Source organism: Cebus imitator, unplaced genomic scaffold, assembly GCF_001604975.1.
Source record: "Cebus imitator isolate Cc_AM_T3 unplaced genomic scaffold, Cebus_imitator-1.0 Scaffold32, whole genome shotgun sequence".
Lineage (NCBI taxonomy): Eukaryota > Metazoa > Chordata > Mammalia > Primates > Cebidae > Cebus > Cebus imitator.
Window position 1 is genome coordinate 8,645,758 of NW_016107347.1, and position 14,780 is coordinate 8,660,537.

At 38.3% G+C, this 14,780-nt stretch overlaps 1 protein-coding gene across 7 annotated transcripts in view; it reads left to right on the forward strand.

Moving 5' to 3' along the window:
- COL12A1 (collagen type XII alpha 1 chain) overlaps positions 1-14,034 on the forward strand; it is a 122,403-nt gene extending 108,369 nt beyond the window's left edge. For 6 of the 7 annotated variants that reach the window (XM_017524333.2, XM_017524337.2, XM_037737037.1 and 3 more), the window contains 8 exons: positions 1,302-1,355; positions 3,112-3,183; positions 7,094-7,129; positions 7,229-7,295; positions 8,313-8,501; positions 9,440-9,508; positions 10,618-10,788; positions 13,003-14,034. In XM_017524333.2, the coding sequence (XP_017379822.1) occupies positions 1,302-1,355; positions 3,112-3,183; positions 7,094-7,129; positions 7,229-7,295; positions 8,313-8,501; positions 9,440-9,508; positions 10,618-10,788; positions 13,003-13,175 (831 nt within the window). In that variant the 3' untranslated portion in view covers positions 13,176-14,034. Of the gene's footprint in view, positions 1-1,301; positions 1,356-3,111; positions 3,184-7,093; positions 7,130-7,228; positions 7,296-8,312; positions 8,502-9,439; positions 9,509-10,617; positions 10,789-11,801 lie in introns of all 7 variants that reach the window. The other variant, XM_017524336.2, reaches the window with a different exon arrangement.
- The last annotated feature ends 746 nt before the right edge of the window (positions 14,035-14,780 follow it).

Consider the following 14,780-nt stretch of genomic DNA (forward strand, 5'->3'; position numbering starts at 1 on the left):
TGTGAAACAGGGTCCCACTCTGTCACCCAGGCTGGAGTGCAGTGGTGCGATCACGGCTCACTGCAGCCCCGACCTCTCGGGCTCAAGTGATCCTTCCACCTCAGCCTCCCAAGTAGCTGAGACCACAGGTGTGTGCGACCATGCTTGGCTATTTTTTCTTTCATATTTTTTTTTTTAGTGACAGGGTCTCCTTACATTGTCCAGGCTGGTCTCGAACTCCTGGGCTTAAGCAATCCTCCTGCCTTGGCCTCTCAAAGTGCTGGGGTTGCAGATTCACCCAGCCAAGCTTTGCCTCTTTTGGGAGAGGAAGAGAGAGATTCACTAGGAGTGGAGACATAAATAGTCCTGCTCTAGCTGTCTAACAGTTTCTCAGGAAATGAGGAAGGAAGTTTTCTAATTAGGTGGTCAGCATTCTCCATACAGACTTCTCCATGTCTGTATGGCAGGGTATGAAGACTTGAGAGCATATGTTAAAATAATTTTATTATTTATGGTTAATATATAGTTACATAAGGGGGAGTTTAAATGTGTAATCAACTTTCTTGTTAAGTATTTACTACAGAGCTTAACATTTGTACATTTGATAAAGGAATGTTTTATAAAATTTGATAATTCCATCTTAAGGACATTTTAGGCTTTAGAACAGGATGTATTGATCAGTACATATTATAAATATTCTACTAAATATATGGCCAAAATATCTGGAAACTGTGATAAAAGCAACAAGGAGAAATTCTTACAGTTTTGTTGGGGTTAAGGGTGCTGATATGATGGATGTGGAGAATGCCCCAAAGGGAAAATGAATTTCTAAGCTGAGAATGCAATTCTCAGCAGACAAAGGAAGACTCTGCCACCATAGTGTCATCTTTTATGATATCACTTGCTTTTCTCAGCAACATTCTTTTCCTCTCACTTCCATCCTTCCTGGGCCAGCCTGTGGACTTTTCCATAGAAAGGGTCAATCTTCCTTTAGACTTCTTTATGCTATTACGAAAGCAAAAACTAATATCTTCATGAAGGGAATCTGCCTTCCTGGGAGAAGATTAGTTTGGCTCTTTAAATTGTTTTATTGATAGCTATAAAATGAATGAGCATAGAAATTAATTATTCAGTGAAAGACATGTTAATTTTTTTTTTTTTTTTTTGCTAGATTTGTCTTCGCATTGAAAGCTTACCTCCCAAACAGCATGTTGCGCTAAATCCTTCTCTTCGCCCTTCGGCCTTAGCAACCTGTTTAGTATCTTTTCCTTTCACTTGCTCATGACCTCCCTAATCTGTAATTACTTTCATTTTTACAATAGGGCTTCACTGGAAAAGATGGTGCAATGGGACCCAGGGGCCCACCTGGGCCGCCGGTAAGAACTAAGTGGGTTACATTTTTGTGCCCTCCACCTCCATCCTCTCACCCCATTTTGCTAGAGAAGAGCCAGGTAACCTGCCTTTGAAGCACATTCCATGTGTGCTGTGGAGTATATCATTGATGAATCTGTGTTTTTATTTACCTACATCAAAATGTGCTAGAGAAAACAGATGTGTTAAAATATGGAATCTTTCTGTTTAATCAAGTTACACTTGAGAAAAAGAAAAAAAAATCCCTAACTAGCTGGCCACTAGTTGGTTGGTGCCTCAGTTTCTTTATCCCTACATTGAGTGGCTAGGTTTTATAACCTCAGTGGTTAGATAATTTCCTGTTATAGAATTTTAAGAATCTGTGGCTATAGCGTTTAAATTTCAAGAACATTTACTACTGAACAGCCATCAGTTGTTCTGAGGAAGTTTTAGTTTGTTTTTTGAGATGGAGTCTTACTCTGTCACCAGGCTGTAGGGTAGTGGCATGATCTCGGCTCACTGCAACCTCTGCCTCCCGGGTTCAAGCAATTCCCCTGCCTCAGGCTGCCGAGTAGCTGGGACTACAGGTGCATGCCACCACACCCGGCTAATTTTTGTATTTTTAGTAGAGACTGGGTTTCACCATGTTGGCCAGGATGGTCTCGATTTCTTGACCTCGTGATTCACCCGCCTTGGCCTCCCAAAGTGCTGGATTACAGGCGTGAGCCACTATACCCAGCTGGAAGTCAATTTTATCTACAACTAAAGCATAAGGTCTTCAACTTAAGATTTTTGGGAAAAATACTGAAACTAATGATTTTGAAACTAGCATCTGTAGCCTTGCAGCCAGGTGAGATCCCAGTAAAATTGTTTGAGGTGATAGATAACCTCCATGTCTGTGTGACAGGATATGAAGACTAAAGTGCATATGTTAAAATAACTTTATTATTTATGGTTAAAATATAGATCTTTGGATAATGGAGGGTTTAAATGCACAGTGAACTTTCATATTAAGTATTTACTGTAGAGATTAACATTTGCATAATCGATGGAGTAAAGGATTGTTTGACAAAATCTGATCATTCGATTTTAGGAAAATTTTAGGCTTTATGACATGATGTATTGGCCAGTATATATTATAAATATTCTATTAAATATAGGGCTAAAATGTCTGGAAGCTGTGGTAAAAGCAACAGGGAGAACTCTTATGATTTTGGTGGGGTTAAGGGTGCTGACATGATGGAAGGGAATGAAAGTGCGGAGAATGCTCCAAACGGAAAAATGAATTTCTAAGCTGAGAATACAGTTCCCAGCAGACAAAGGGAAACTCTGCCACCATCGTGCCCAACTTAGCACAAAACTGGCCACCTTCTTAATTCTTCTCCAGCCCAAATTTTCAACCTCTGTCTTTTGAAGGGTTGTCTGGTCTTTAATAGGACACTAAAAAAATAAAAAGGGTGGGGGGTGGAATTGCTTTCCGCAAATTCACTTTGTAACCAATGTACTAGGATCATAGTCTTAAATTGTGAAACTGATTGTAAACATAGGCATGTACTTTTCAAGTGGTCTTAAAATATATTTTAAAATTATATAGTTTATAAGGATTGCACTGTAATTGTCAAGAGTTTATTTCATGTTATCTTAAAATTTAGTTTGATTCTCCCTGAATGTGTAATTATGAGCTGTTTCATGAAAAAGCTTTGAAAACAGGCTGTATTCATTTAGTTTAGATGGGATTTTCCCTTTGTCATAACAGTCCCCTTCTCTCTCCATTTGTCGTAGGGAAGCCCAGGCTCCCCAGGAGCCACAGGACCAAGTGGGAAGCCAGGAAAACCAGGAGATCATGGCAGACCAGTAAGCAGACAGCTTGCATGTCTACTGACAGTCATTTCACTGTGGAAATAAATAATGAGAACTGCCAGGCTTTGTCATATTTAGGTTATCTCTGCTTTAATGTGTCCGAAGCATTTGTTGAAACCATGCTAAACTCATGGATTTGACTTGGTACCAGTTCTAAATTTTTCTCTCTGGGCTGTTATAATATTCTGGGATGAAAATTTTAGTTACTGGGTTTCTTTAAAAGGAGAATGGGATTATGAGCCAAGACACATATTTCTGCACTGTATAAACACTCAAAGCTGGGTCAGCAAAATGATTCTTTTTACTTAGGAGTGGTATGCTGCTTAAGATGGAAAAATACATGGTGATGGTGCACAGCGCTTCCATCCCTAGCCTGCTAACGTTAACCCTTTTGTGGCATTTTCCAGCTTTCCATTTGTGCTTTTTATTTAGTTGAGGATGCTAGAACATCAGAACCAGAAATAAAAGTATTTATGGACTTTAATTGGTCATTTTACTTTTTAAAATACTGTCCTGCCCTGATTTACACATCATTTAACTTTCTCTTATGCAGATATTTTGGTTGAAATAATAGTTGAGAGAGTAGTACACATATTTGGTATTTCCAAATTAGTATCTCCGAAACTGAATTTGAAGTTTCTAAAATATCCACAAGTATTTGTAATGACTATTGGGCTTCATATATATATATATTTTTTACAAGTTTTTCGTTGTTTGTATTTATGAAGTGTGAATTTATTTAAGGAGTTTTTTTTTTGTAGGAATAGCATCCTGAAATATAAAAATATATCTTAAAGACAATTAAGTCTAACTATTAGCAGTGACAAAAACTTATCAGAGCTCTTCTCTGGACAGAATGCTTCCTTTTTAAAGTATTGTTCAAATTACACAAACCCAACCTTTAAAAAAAGTAATGTCAGACAGACTTAGGATTGGACATTTATGTGATATGGCTTGCCTTGTGTGGTTCATAAAATTAAGCAAGCAACATAAAGATAGAAGGACTCCTGATATATTAGGTTAAAAGTAATGACAAAAACCACAATTATGTTTCCACCAACCTAAATACTTTAAAATCTGTGTGTCCACTAGCATGTGACTTTTTTATATTATTATTTTTATTTTTTAATTATACTTTAAGTCTGGGATACATGTGCAGAACGTACAGGTTTGTTACACATGTATACATGTGCCATGGTGGTTTCCTGCACCCATCTACCTGTCATGTACATTAGGTATTTCTCCTAATGATATCACTCCCCTAGTCCCACCCCACAACAGGCCCCAGTGTGTAATGTTCCCCTCCCTGCATTCACGTGTTCTCATTGTTCAACACTCACTTATGAGTGAGAATATAGCATGTGACTTTACTACTGTCTTTTCCTCAAAGGATCATGATAGGAACTTTGCAAGAGCAATTATAAGTATATGAAACCTTTTTTTTTGAGATGGAGTCTCACTCTGTTGCCCAGGCTGGAGTGCAGTGGCATGATCTAAGTTCACTGCAACTTCTGCCTCCAGGTTCAAGCAATTCTCCTGCCCCAGCCTCCCAAGTATTTGGGATTACAGGCGTGCACCACCATGTCCAGATAATTTTTGTATTTTTAGTAGAGACGGGGTTTCACTATGTCTGCCAGGCTGGTCTCAAACTCCTGACCTCAGGTGATCCACCCACCTCAGCCTCCCAAAGTGCTGGGATTACAGGCATGAGCCACCATGCCCAGCCAAGTATATGAAACTTTTCTACCCATTCAGCATTCCATTTTGTTTTACTATGACCTGAATTGTGTCTTATATAAGAATATTAGTCATATAATTGATGGCTGTAGCTAGAAGCCTGAAAGAAATGTCTACTGCTATTACTTGAAATATGATCTCCAAATATCGGCGATAAAGATGATTTCTACAAATCATGAACAATAGGACAATCTCACAGTGCCAGTAAATTAAAAAAACACATAGCAGAAATGTAAAAAATAGCAGTAAATGTAAAAAATCCTGCATTTGCAAAACGCTCCAAATACAATATTAGTGTTTCCACAAAAATCTAATACTTTTGGCAAAGAAATAGACAACTCCAGCTTTTCTTATGATAATTATAATTTTGTATACATTTATTTAGACCCCAACACTTCCCCTTTTCTCCTTCATTTTCCTTGTCCTTCGAAATTTCACAAATTTTATAGCAAATTTGCTCTTCTTCTTTTTTTTTTTTTTTTTTTTTTATCTTACCTCCCTCTAATTTATGAAACCAAACATAACAGATGGGTATATATAGGTCTTAGCAGAGACCTTGGCTTAATCATTGTTAGCTTATGTTATTAGCTATTACAATCAGTTGATATCTTCTTGCTTACTTATAATACCAGATATTCCATAGAGGTTGTTTCCATGAGTTGTTCGTAGAATACATCATTAAGTATTTAGTGCCTAAACTATGGTAGTCAGTGTTCTAGGGTCAGGTGATGTAACAGCAAACAAGACAGAGTTCCTGCCTTTATAGACATTCTATCGGGGGATACAGACAAAACCATGTAAATATAGTTTCCTGTGATAATGAGTGATATGAAGAAGCGAAAAACAGAGTAAGGGGATTAGAGAAAGATTGTGCTGGTGGGAAGGCGGCTATTTTGGATACAGTCATCCAAGAACCTCTCTGAGGAAGTGATATTGGGATGAAATGAGGGAGCAAGCTGTGTGATCTACGGAAAGAAGGTTCCAAGCAGGGGAAACAGAATGAATGAAAGTCCTGGCTGAGGACTGAGTCTGACATGTGAAAGGAATATCCAGCAGGTCTGGGTACCAAAGTGAAGAGAGTTAAACAGAAAGGGATAAAATATGAGGTCAAAGAGCTAGGCATAGATGATCAGGCGGACCATGTAGCCCACGGTAAGGAATTATTATTTTCCTCTAAGTGTGATGGGAAGCTCTTGGAGTCAAAGGAATGACATGATCTAATTTTTCTTTAAAAAATATCATTCTGGTTTTTATGTGGAGAATAGACTAAAAAGGAGCAAAATGGGGAGCAGGGAGAGCAGTTAAGAGGGTATTGGAGTAGTTCAGGCAAGAGTGTTGGTTTGGACTGCAGTGGTTTCCATGGAGATGGTAAGAAGTGGTTTGGTATGGGATGTTACCTGATTTGTCAATGATTTAGATGTTCCATCAGTGATAGCAGTTGGCATCCTGGAAATGTATTACTGAAAGACAAAAACGTGCTGCACTCTAAGGAAATCTTTCCCAACATCTCTTATGGTCAGTGAAAGGCTTATGACAGTGTAGGGACAAATATTCTATGCTTGTGTTTTGATGTAGGATCATTCAGATTGAGTTATTTAATAAGAGAGAAACCCAGTTTCTTTTATCTCAAATGCACAAAGAATCACTGGAAGAAGTTAAGGGATATATACGGAACTAAGGAGCTGACAAAAGCCTGCTGGTTCTTAGTGAGACTGAATGCAGATTAACCTCATGGATGTTCCACAATAACCAGCTGAGCTAACCAACCATGATGACATTAAGCAAAGTATGGCAGCACAAGGGCTTCTTCATATGTATTTTAGTTCCATATGTATCATGAATTGCATTGTAAAAAGTGTGCATGGTCCATAACTTTTACAGTTGTGACCACAAAATTCACATTTGTACACTGTTTTGGAGGACATGTGCTTCAGAGAGATGGGGGGGAGAGAAGGAGAGGGAGAGGGAGAGAGAGAGAGAGAGAGAGATTAGATTAGATTCCTTTTTATAGAAAAGCCAAATGTGAGTAACATGGATATAAATGTGATGTATCATTTTGTTAATGCTTTAGAAAACAGACCTTGTTCTCTTTCATCATGATGTCCATTCATGCATCAATTTAGAATATGTTTGTCAGTTTCTAATGTATACAATTCATATTTTTCAGGGTCCATCTGGGTTGAAAGGAGAAAAAGGTGATAGGGTATGTATTTTTTAAAAATCTGACATTTATTTTGTTTGTTAAACATTGAAGTCTAAAACTATAGAACTAATATGCTAATCATTCTCATTATTCAACAAGGGAGACATTGCTTCCCAGAACATGATGCGAGCAGTTGCAAGACAAGTCTGTGAACAATTGATAAGTGGTAAAATTTCTTTTGTTTTTATTCTATGAATGGTTTTAAAATCAATTGCAGGAAAAGGCAGAGTTTGAGTCATCAAGTTTCTAAGAGAGAGATTTCTCTTTCATTTCGAGAAGCTCTTGTTTTTATACATTGTTAGTTTTACATCTGATTAAAGTTAATGATATTTTAAAGATTGTCACTAAGATAAAATAACCCAAGGCAAAACAATAGCAGCAACTTTAAGTACTAAGACATTGGATATTTTAAGTTATTACCTTTAAGTCATTTTGTGACCTTAAGGAAGGGGGCCCACCAAGATGAATTTGATCAGTGAAAGTTGATTTTGGTAGGAAATTTTCTTTTGCCTTTCTGTTTTTAACAGGCTCTTCTTATTCCTTAAGGCCTGTTAAGTAAGAAAGCTCAGTATCTGAAGACTGATGTGGGCCTTAAACACAGAGCTGGCTCTTGAGAAGTCTTAATCAATGCTTTCCAAAGTGTGATACTTAGGAACACCTGCTTAGAATCCCTCATGTTGCTTGTTAGAAGTGAGAGTTCCTGCATCATGCCCTCAGATTAGTGAAACATTGTCTTTGGAGATGAGGCCCAGAAATCTGAATTTTTCAAGGTGTTCCACAGGCAATTCCAGTTTGCACTGAAACCTGATAATCATTGCTTTAGGTACATGAAATATTGTAGAATTACCTAATTATAAGAATGGCTTTCTTTCGAGTGATGTCATCTGGCAAACCTCAAGACTGTATTTCAGAGCCACATTAAACTTTACCAACTCTTTTATATTTGAAGTAATGTTTGTGGCTTATAGGTCAGCATTTTATGGAAACAATTGTTTATCAGGGCCCATTTTGTCCTGGATGACTTAGACGGTCTTAATTTTATTTTTACGATTCTAATTAGATTGTTTCCTGGAGGGGGTGCAGAATGGAGACGGATTTCACTAGACACTAAGAGAAAACAGCTTCACTCTCTCATCGCTCCTTTATTGTGTTTCTTACCAACAAGCCTTATTTCTACTTGTAGGTCAGATGAACAGATTCAATCAGATGCTGAATCAGATTCCAAATGATTACCACTCCAGTCGCAACCAGCCAGGTCCGCCGGGTCCACCAGGACCTCCTGGCAGTGCAGGAGCCAGAGGAGAACCTGGACCCGGGGGGCGGCCCGGCTTCCCAGGCACACCAGGGATGCAGGGACCCCCTGGAGAACGAGGTAGGCGTTTTTGGCTGCTGTACTGAAATAAAGGAAGGAATCTGCAAATGTAGGAGTTGGGATACGTTGAAAGCATCTGGAAGCTGACCCAAGAGAACTGCTTTCACTAGTCTTGTTTTGACAGCCTCAGAAGAGCTGTTAGGCAACTCACAGGCCATAGAGATCCATGACTTAGAAAAATGGCGTGTTTTTATCATATCTCAGTAAAGATAATGCTATTCTTTTCACTTTTGTTGTTGTTAATGGGAAAAATTGTATCTTGGCAAATTAAATCAGCTACTAAAATCTTACTACTCTCTGTGACTGCGGCAAGAGTCGAGCAGCAGCTGAATGTTCTTAGGCAACCCTCAAGTTTTAGATCCAACTTAATTTGGTTCCTTTATTCAGGGCCTGGCACGGGTCTTATATATTTGTTTGACTCTAATTTCGTGGTATAGATAAGTGCAGTTGAAGGAAAAGGAGAAAAATAGGACTATTTGATTTCAGGTATTTCAGGACTCTGAGTACCCACTTTTGTCAAAGGAGTACTTAATATTCTAGAGAAAGCCTAGATATTTCTATAATTCTGCTAGTTTGGCTGCTGTACTAATAGGGCTACTAAAGATAAAATGCCTTTAATATGTTTTTCAATGTGATAGTATAACTGTTTCTTCAGGATTACTGCTCCTAATTGCTATTTAAAAAATATATTAGACATGTTTGTTTGCTTCAAATAATTTTTCCCCTGCCTCGTAGCCAATTTTTTTTTCTTGGCCATGAGTCTAGAATTACACAAATGTCTAGAAAGAACTTGGCTTAAAGAGTGAACTTCTGTGAAAAATTAGGTTCTGCTTTCACTAAGGAAATGAATTACTTGAATGAAATATTATCAGTTAAGACAAAAATTACATGTTTTCAGATAATTTTACCCTGTGCTTTCTCTTTTTCTCCTTCTTTAGGTTTGCCAGGAGAGAAAGGTGAAAGGGGTACTGGATCTCCAGGGCCTCGGGGGCTGCCTGGCCCCCCAGGTAGGTTTCCTAGTAAATTAAACAGGCAAATAGTATAAATACTGAGAGCACACACCGTCCTGAAGAGATTCATACTTCATCATGCTATTATAGCTTCAAGCACTCTTATTACCATGGCATGTGTTTCAGCAAGAAGTTCAACCTCCATACTTCATTTTTATGTTCCCTTTGTTCGAAAAATGAATATGTTCTATTAGGCATTAACTATAACATTAATATATGATGGAACGAGTTTTAGTGACACAAGGTTTGCTATTTCCCTCCCTTCTTTCCTTCCTTTTTTTCTTCCCTCCCTCCCTCCTGCCCTTCCTTCCTTCCTCTCTATTTCTCTTTCTATTTCTCTCTCTCTTTTTTGAATTCTTGAATTCTTATTTGTTTTGTTTGGCCTCATAGTCTTTAAAGATCGTTATGTTTCTTGTTTTTTTTCCAGTAGTCTTCACTATGGGGATATTAGACTGAGAAAACATAGCCTTACTAAAAGGTCTGACGTTTTGCTAAATTTCATTCACTGTTCTCCCAAACCATTTTGATATTTTGGAAAGGAATACTAGCTGTCTGATGCATGTTGTTTACTAGGTTGTAAAATGATTTTTTTTTTTTCATTATAAGGCACATGATACCCTTGCAGACAAGGACAGCCGTATGGTTAAATCTTTCCGTTTATGTTAACCATAACTATGATTTGATCCAGAATAACATTGCCTTGCATAGTCTGGAGTTGTGGAGCAGACACTGCCCTGTTTTGATAGTAGCTCAATGTGGCTGCCTAACAGAGCCGTTTCCTTCAGGTCCTCTTTTCCCTGTGGAGTGGGAGCAAACCAAAGAACTCACTGACATTTCTGGTTTGGCTGAATTCTTGCTAAATCAGGTTTTCTGGAATAAAATACTTAAAGCAGTAGATTTCTGGCATTAACTCTGATGAGTCATTGGTAAGAAAGTTCCATCATACCTTAGTTCATATTGGGTATTTCTTAAGGTAACATTTTCTTACCATACAATAGTAGATTGTCTAATCTTGAGATAGTGGAGGTGGAACTTAAAGTACTGTGGCTACCTCAGGAGTTGTATTTGACAAGAGGGGAAATATATTTGTTTTAATTCCACACTAGGTCCACAAGGAGAATCCAGAACAGGTCCACCAGGATCCACAGGTTCAAGAGGTCCTCCTGGTCCCCCTGGCCGTCCTGGAAACTCAGGTATCCGAGGACCCCCAGGTCCTCCTGGATACTGTGATTCGTCTCAGTGCGCCAGCATCCCATACAATGGGCAAGGCTATCCAGGTATGTTGTTGCCATTGTAGGAACCCCAATTCACCTGAAGTAAAGAACTTTATGAAAATGAAGTTCCTTAGGATTGAAGGAAGGTTGATTTGAAGATGTCTTGAAGATATCAACTCTTTCAATTCTGTTTTGATTATATAACAATAGTGTTCACTACCATAGCATAAAACATTTCACTGTAAGGACTAAATTAATTATTTCGTTTTTTTTCTCCATATTTCTGCATTTACCACATCACATCATAAACCTTTCCTTATTTCTCTTGGGACTTCAAAGAATGCTAGCAATTGACTTTTCCCCCCGCTGCCCCCAAAGATTGGGAACAGGGATTTGTTAAATACAACCATAGAATGCCAAGAATATGTATTTAAAAATTGTTTTGGGAATCTAATTTGTAGGTAAACTGTGATAATCTGGTGCAGATGACTGAACATAATTAACTGTCCCATGCTAGCCGTGGAATTAATATTTATAAAATATGGGACTTAATAATTGTTTTTAAAGAATTGTTAATGAACTTCTAGTGTCTGACAATTGTAGAGGGCAGAAGTCTCCTATACCTGATTTTGTGAGATGTGAGGACTGGAGAGATACGCCAATCTGGAAATAAGATAGTCATGCTGTGGTCAACGGTGACCATTTCGTTAGTGCACCCTCAAGCATCTTGCAAATTTAAAAAATGATACTGCTGTTTGATATGATTTGCTACTTGCAAATAGTGCATGAGTAGTTGAATATCTGAATATCTATATATCTATATATTTATATGCATAATTACATATGACCAAAAGTAATAAATCTTAATGTATGTTCTCATGCAACCCATTCACAAAATTGCAATTTGATTCTTTATAAAATAAATTACCACCTCCTTCTGGCATGTGTGGATAACTAAAAATATATGGATATATATATATGTATACTTTAACCATTACATACGTAGATGGATGTGTATTTATATTTTTTACTTAGTCATTCAACTTTTAAAAACTATCATCTTTGACCTGTTTCAGGTTCCGGCTAACACATTTTCTAAGTCGCCAGTGCTGCTTACAGTTTGAATACATGAAAATCCTGTTTCTGAGATGTTTGCGCACGTGCTTATTAGGAAATGATTCTGTACGGAAATCTCACCACAGATATGGTTAATGAACTGGGTTGACATCACAAAGGAGGGTGGAGACTCTTTTTACTAACTTGAATGAGACAAAAGCAGTGGTGTCAGTTTATAAGCCTGATGCATTTCAGTAATAATGTAGAAAAACATTATTTTTAAAAAGTTCCAACACACAGCCACGAGGAGCCTCAGTTGTGAAAGAGGTGCACAATAAAACTACTAACCAGCGGAGACTATGCCATTTTAAGAAAAACAATTAACCTGTTTAAAGAGAAATGTCTTATGTAAATAATAAACTAATGGTGGCTTGTAAATGATTTGTATGTGATCCTGTCGACTAAAATCACTTAACAATTCTACAGTAAGCTTCTGCATCAAAGCCTGCCGCTTGCTCTATGCCGGAATAACACCAAATGGAATCTCTTCATCTCTTGCTTGTTAGCGATGTGTCTGATTCAGGGCATTTGTCTTTTTGTTACTTTTTTGTCCGTGTCCTCTCATTTGGGTTTTGTAACTGCAATTTTCAAACCAAAGTTTAAAATCACCTTTTCTTCCTGTTTTGCTGTAGTCACTGGTGTTCCTCACCATTAACTATAACTCAGTCTGTGTGAGGTACAGCCACAGAAGATGTCATGTACTGTATATTACCTGGTGACAGTTACTTTTCACCCCCTGAGTTCAGTTTCTAGAAGCCAATAAAACTTCCCCTCACCTCCTCATCTTTCCAAGTTGTTCTTTGAATTGAGGAGTTTGAAGGCATGAACAGTTACTTGGGGATTTGCGAAAAATCCTACTTAGGTACTGCGTTTACAGTTCTTTGGCCCATTTTCTGACCCTTCCCAGGTATTTGTGCAATGATTGTATTTACTGCTGGATCTCTGAAGGTTTATTATTATTATTATATTTTTATTTTAAAGAAAGTGCCATTTCCTTATTTGATTATTACCAAATTCTCTGGAAGTAATCGGGACATTGTAATTTATTTATAGTTGTGAGATTAAGACTGGAGTGCCATCACCGCGGGTGATGATTTAGTTTTTGCTGTGTATGTGTGTGCCTTCCATATCATGCCATAACTGTAATGTTGAATCGGACAGAGCCTTACGTGCCCGAGGGCGGGGCCTACCTGCCTGAGCGCGAGCCCTTCATCGTGCCGGTGGAGCCCGAGCGGACGGCAGAATACGAGGACTACGGCGCCGACGAGCCGGCAGAGGAGCCTCCTCCCCACGGGCGCTGGCGGCGCCCCCTGCCCCACGGACCCGGGCAGTGAACCAGAGACCGCGCGCCGCGCCGCGAGTCTGGGGGAAGGTGTTGAAATTCTCATTTACAGGTCAAATAGAGCAGTGTACGTCTTTTCTGCGGTGTTTCTTCCAGCGTTGCTTCATCCAGGAGTACCCTTTCTGATTGTAGAGAAACTTGTTTCTACGGGAAGCCTAGCTCCCAGCACGCAGTCTGTAGACATTTTTGCCTTTGCACTTGAAATGCTTGCAAAATACTTTGTTCACAAAATCTGCGAGGAGAGAACACGCCGTGTGCCTTTAGTTAGCACAGCGGGCAGCCTCAGTGAAACTCTAAGGTTAAGCAGGAAGTCCTGGAACCCAGAGCTACTGTGTTTCGAGAGGGCAGTTTATCTTTTGCTATACTTATTTGCAATTCAATTACACCACGATTCAAATAATTCCCCTCCTAAAACCAAAAAGGAGGGAGACGTCAACTCCATTGCAATTATTTATCTTCCTCTTCTATCTGTTATACACCGGGGCATAGAATGCTCATAATACATCTCTTTTAGCGACCACAAACCTTAAGCCATGTAGGTGAAGTTAGTGCATCAACGGGATACAGTTCCATATTGCCTTAAACCTCCTTGTTTTAGACACACTAACATTTATGCCAAATTGCAGATGATTCTGCAGAGATGGAATTGCATGTTTGTGTTGTATATTTAGTATGAACATTTTTCAAAATATATTTCTTAGTTATCAAAAGCAGTTGGAAAACATTTGCAAGACTATGAACATAGAATTGCTGCTTTTATATTTTAACAGCAAATTGTGAATTTCACTGCCTTATATTATTTATTTCTGAAAGAAAAGAGGCATTTTTCAATAAAACTACTGAAAATTTGACATGGCATGTTTCTTTCTTTGAAGGGCCCTTTGGACTGCCTCAAGAGGTTGTTACAACAAACCAGTTCATATCCTTGGATACGGTTACAAACCTTGCTAATACTATTAAATTATGCTAAATAACTTTAGATTTTTAATGATATGGTGAAGTCATAGAAGGAGAGTGGTGAGAGCTTTAAAAAACCCAGCAGATTCCAAAGACTTTATTAGGAATATAGGGGATGTGTGGGTTGGTGGAAAAACAGCTATGTATCCTAGGAGACCCCAAACAACCAAATAATCTCTAACAACCCACATGATTTCATATGCATTTAATCACTTTTCTATACCATACTTGACCCAAAAGCATGTTTAATTGCTAGAAGGAAAATTCCTTAATGGAAATGTTTACATTTAACGATGCCTTCCTTTTCTAAACCATTCTAAACAGCAACAAAAACAATGTAAATATTGGTTTGAAAGAACCAATGTCAGTTGAAGAGAGAAGGGTAGTGATAGGAAGTTTTCCACAGAGCAAAACATCTGAATTAAATACCTACTAGAGACTAGGATCAAAAGGAACAGATGATACAGGAATGCATTACATTTAGGAGGCGTCAAGCATAGCATTCACCTGTAATACTCAACACTTTTAAAGCTAGAAGATCCGCTGAGACTATCCCAGTCCAACTCAATTATTTTGCTTTATGGAGAAGAAACAGACTGCTAATTAATATCAGAACAAGACTGAGTGAGACTCTAGGCCT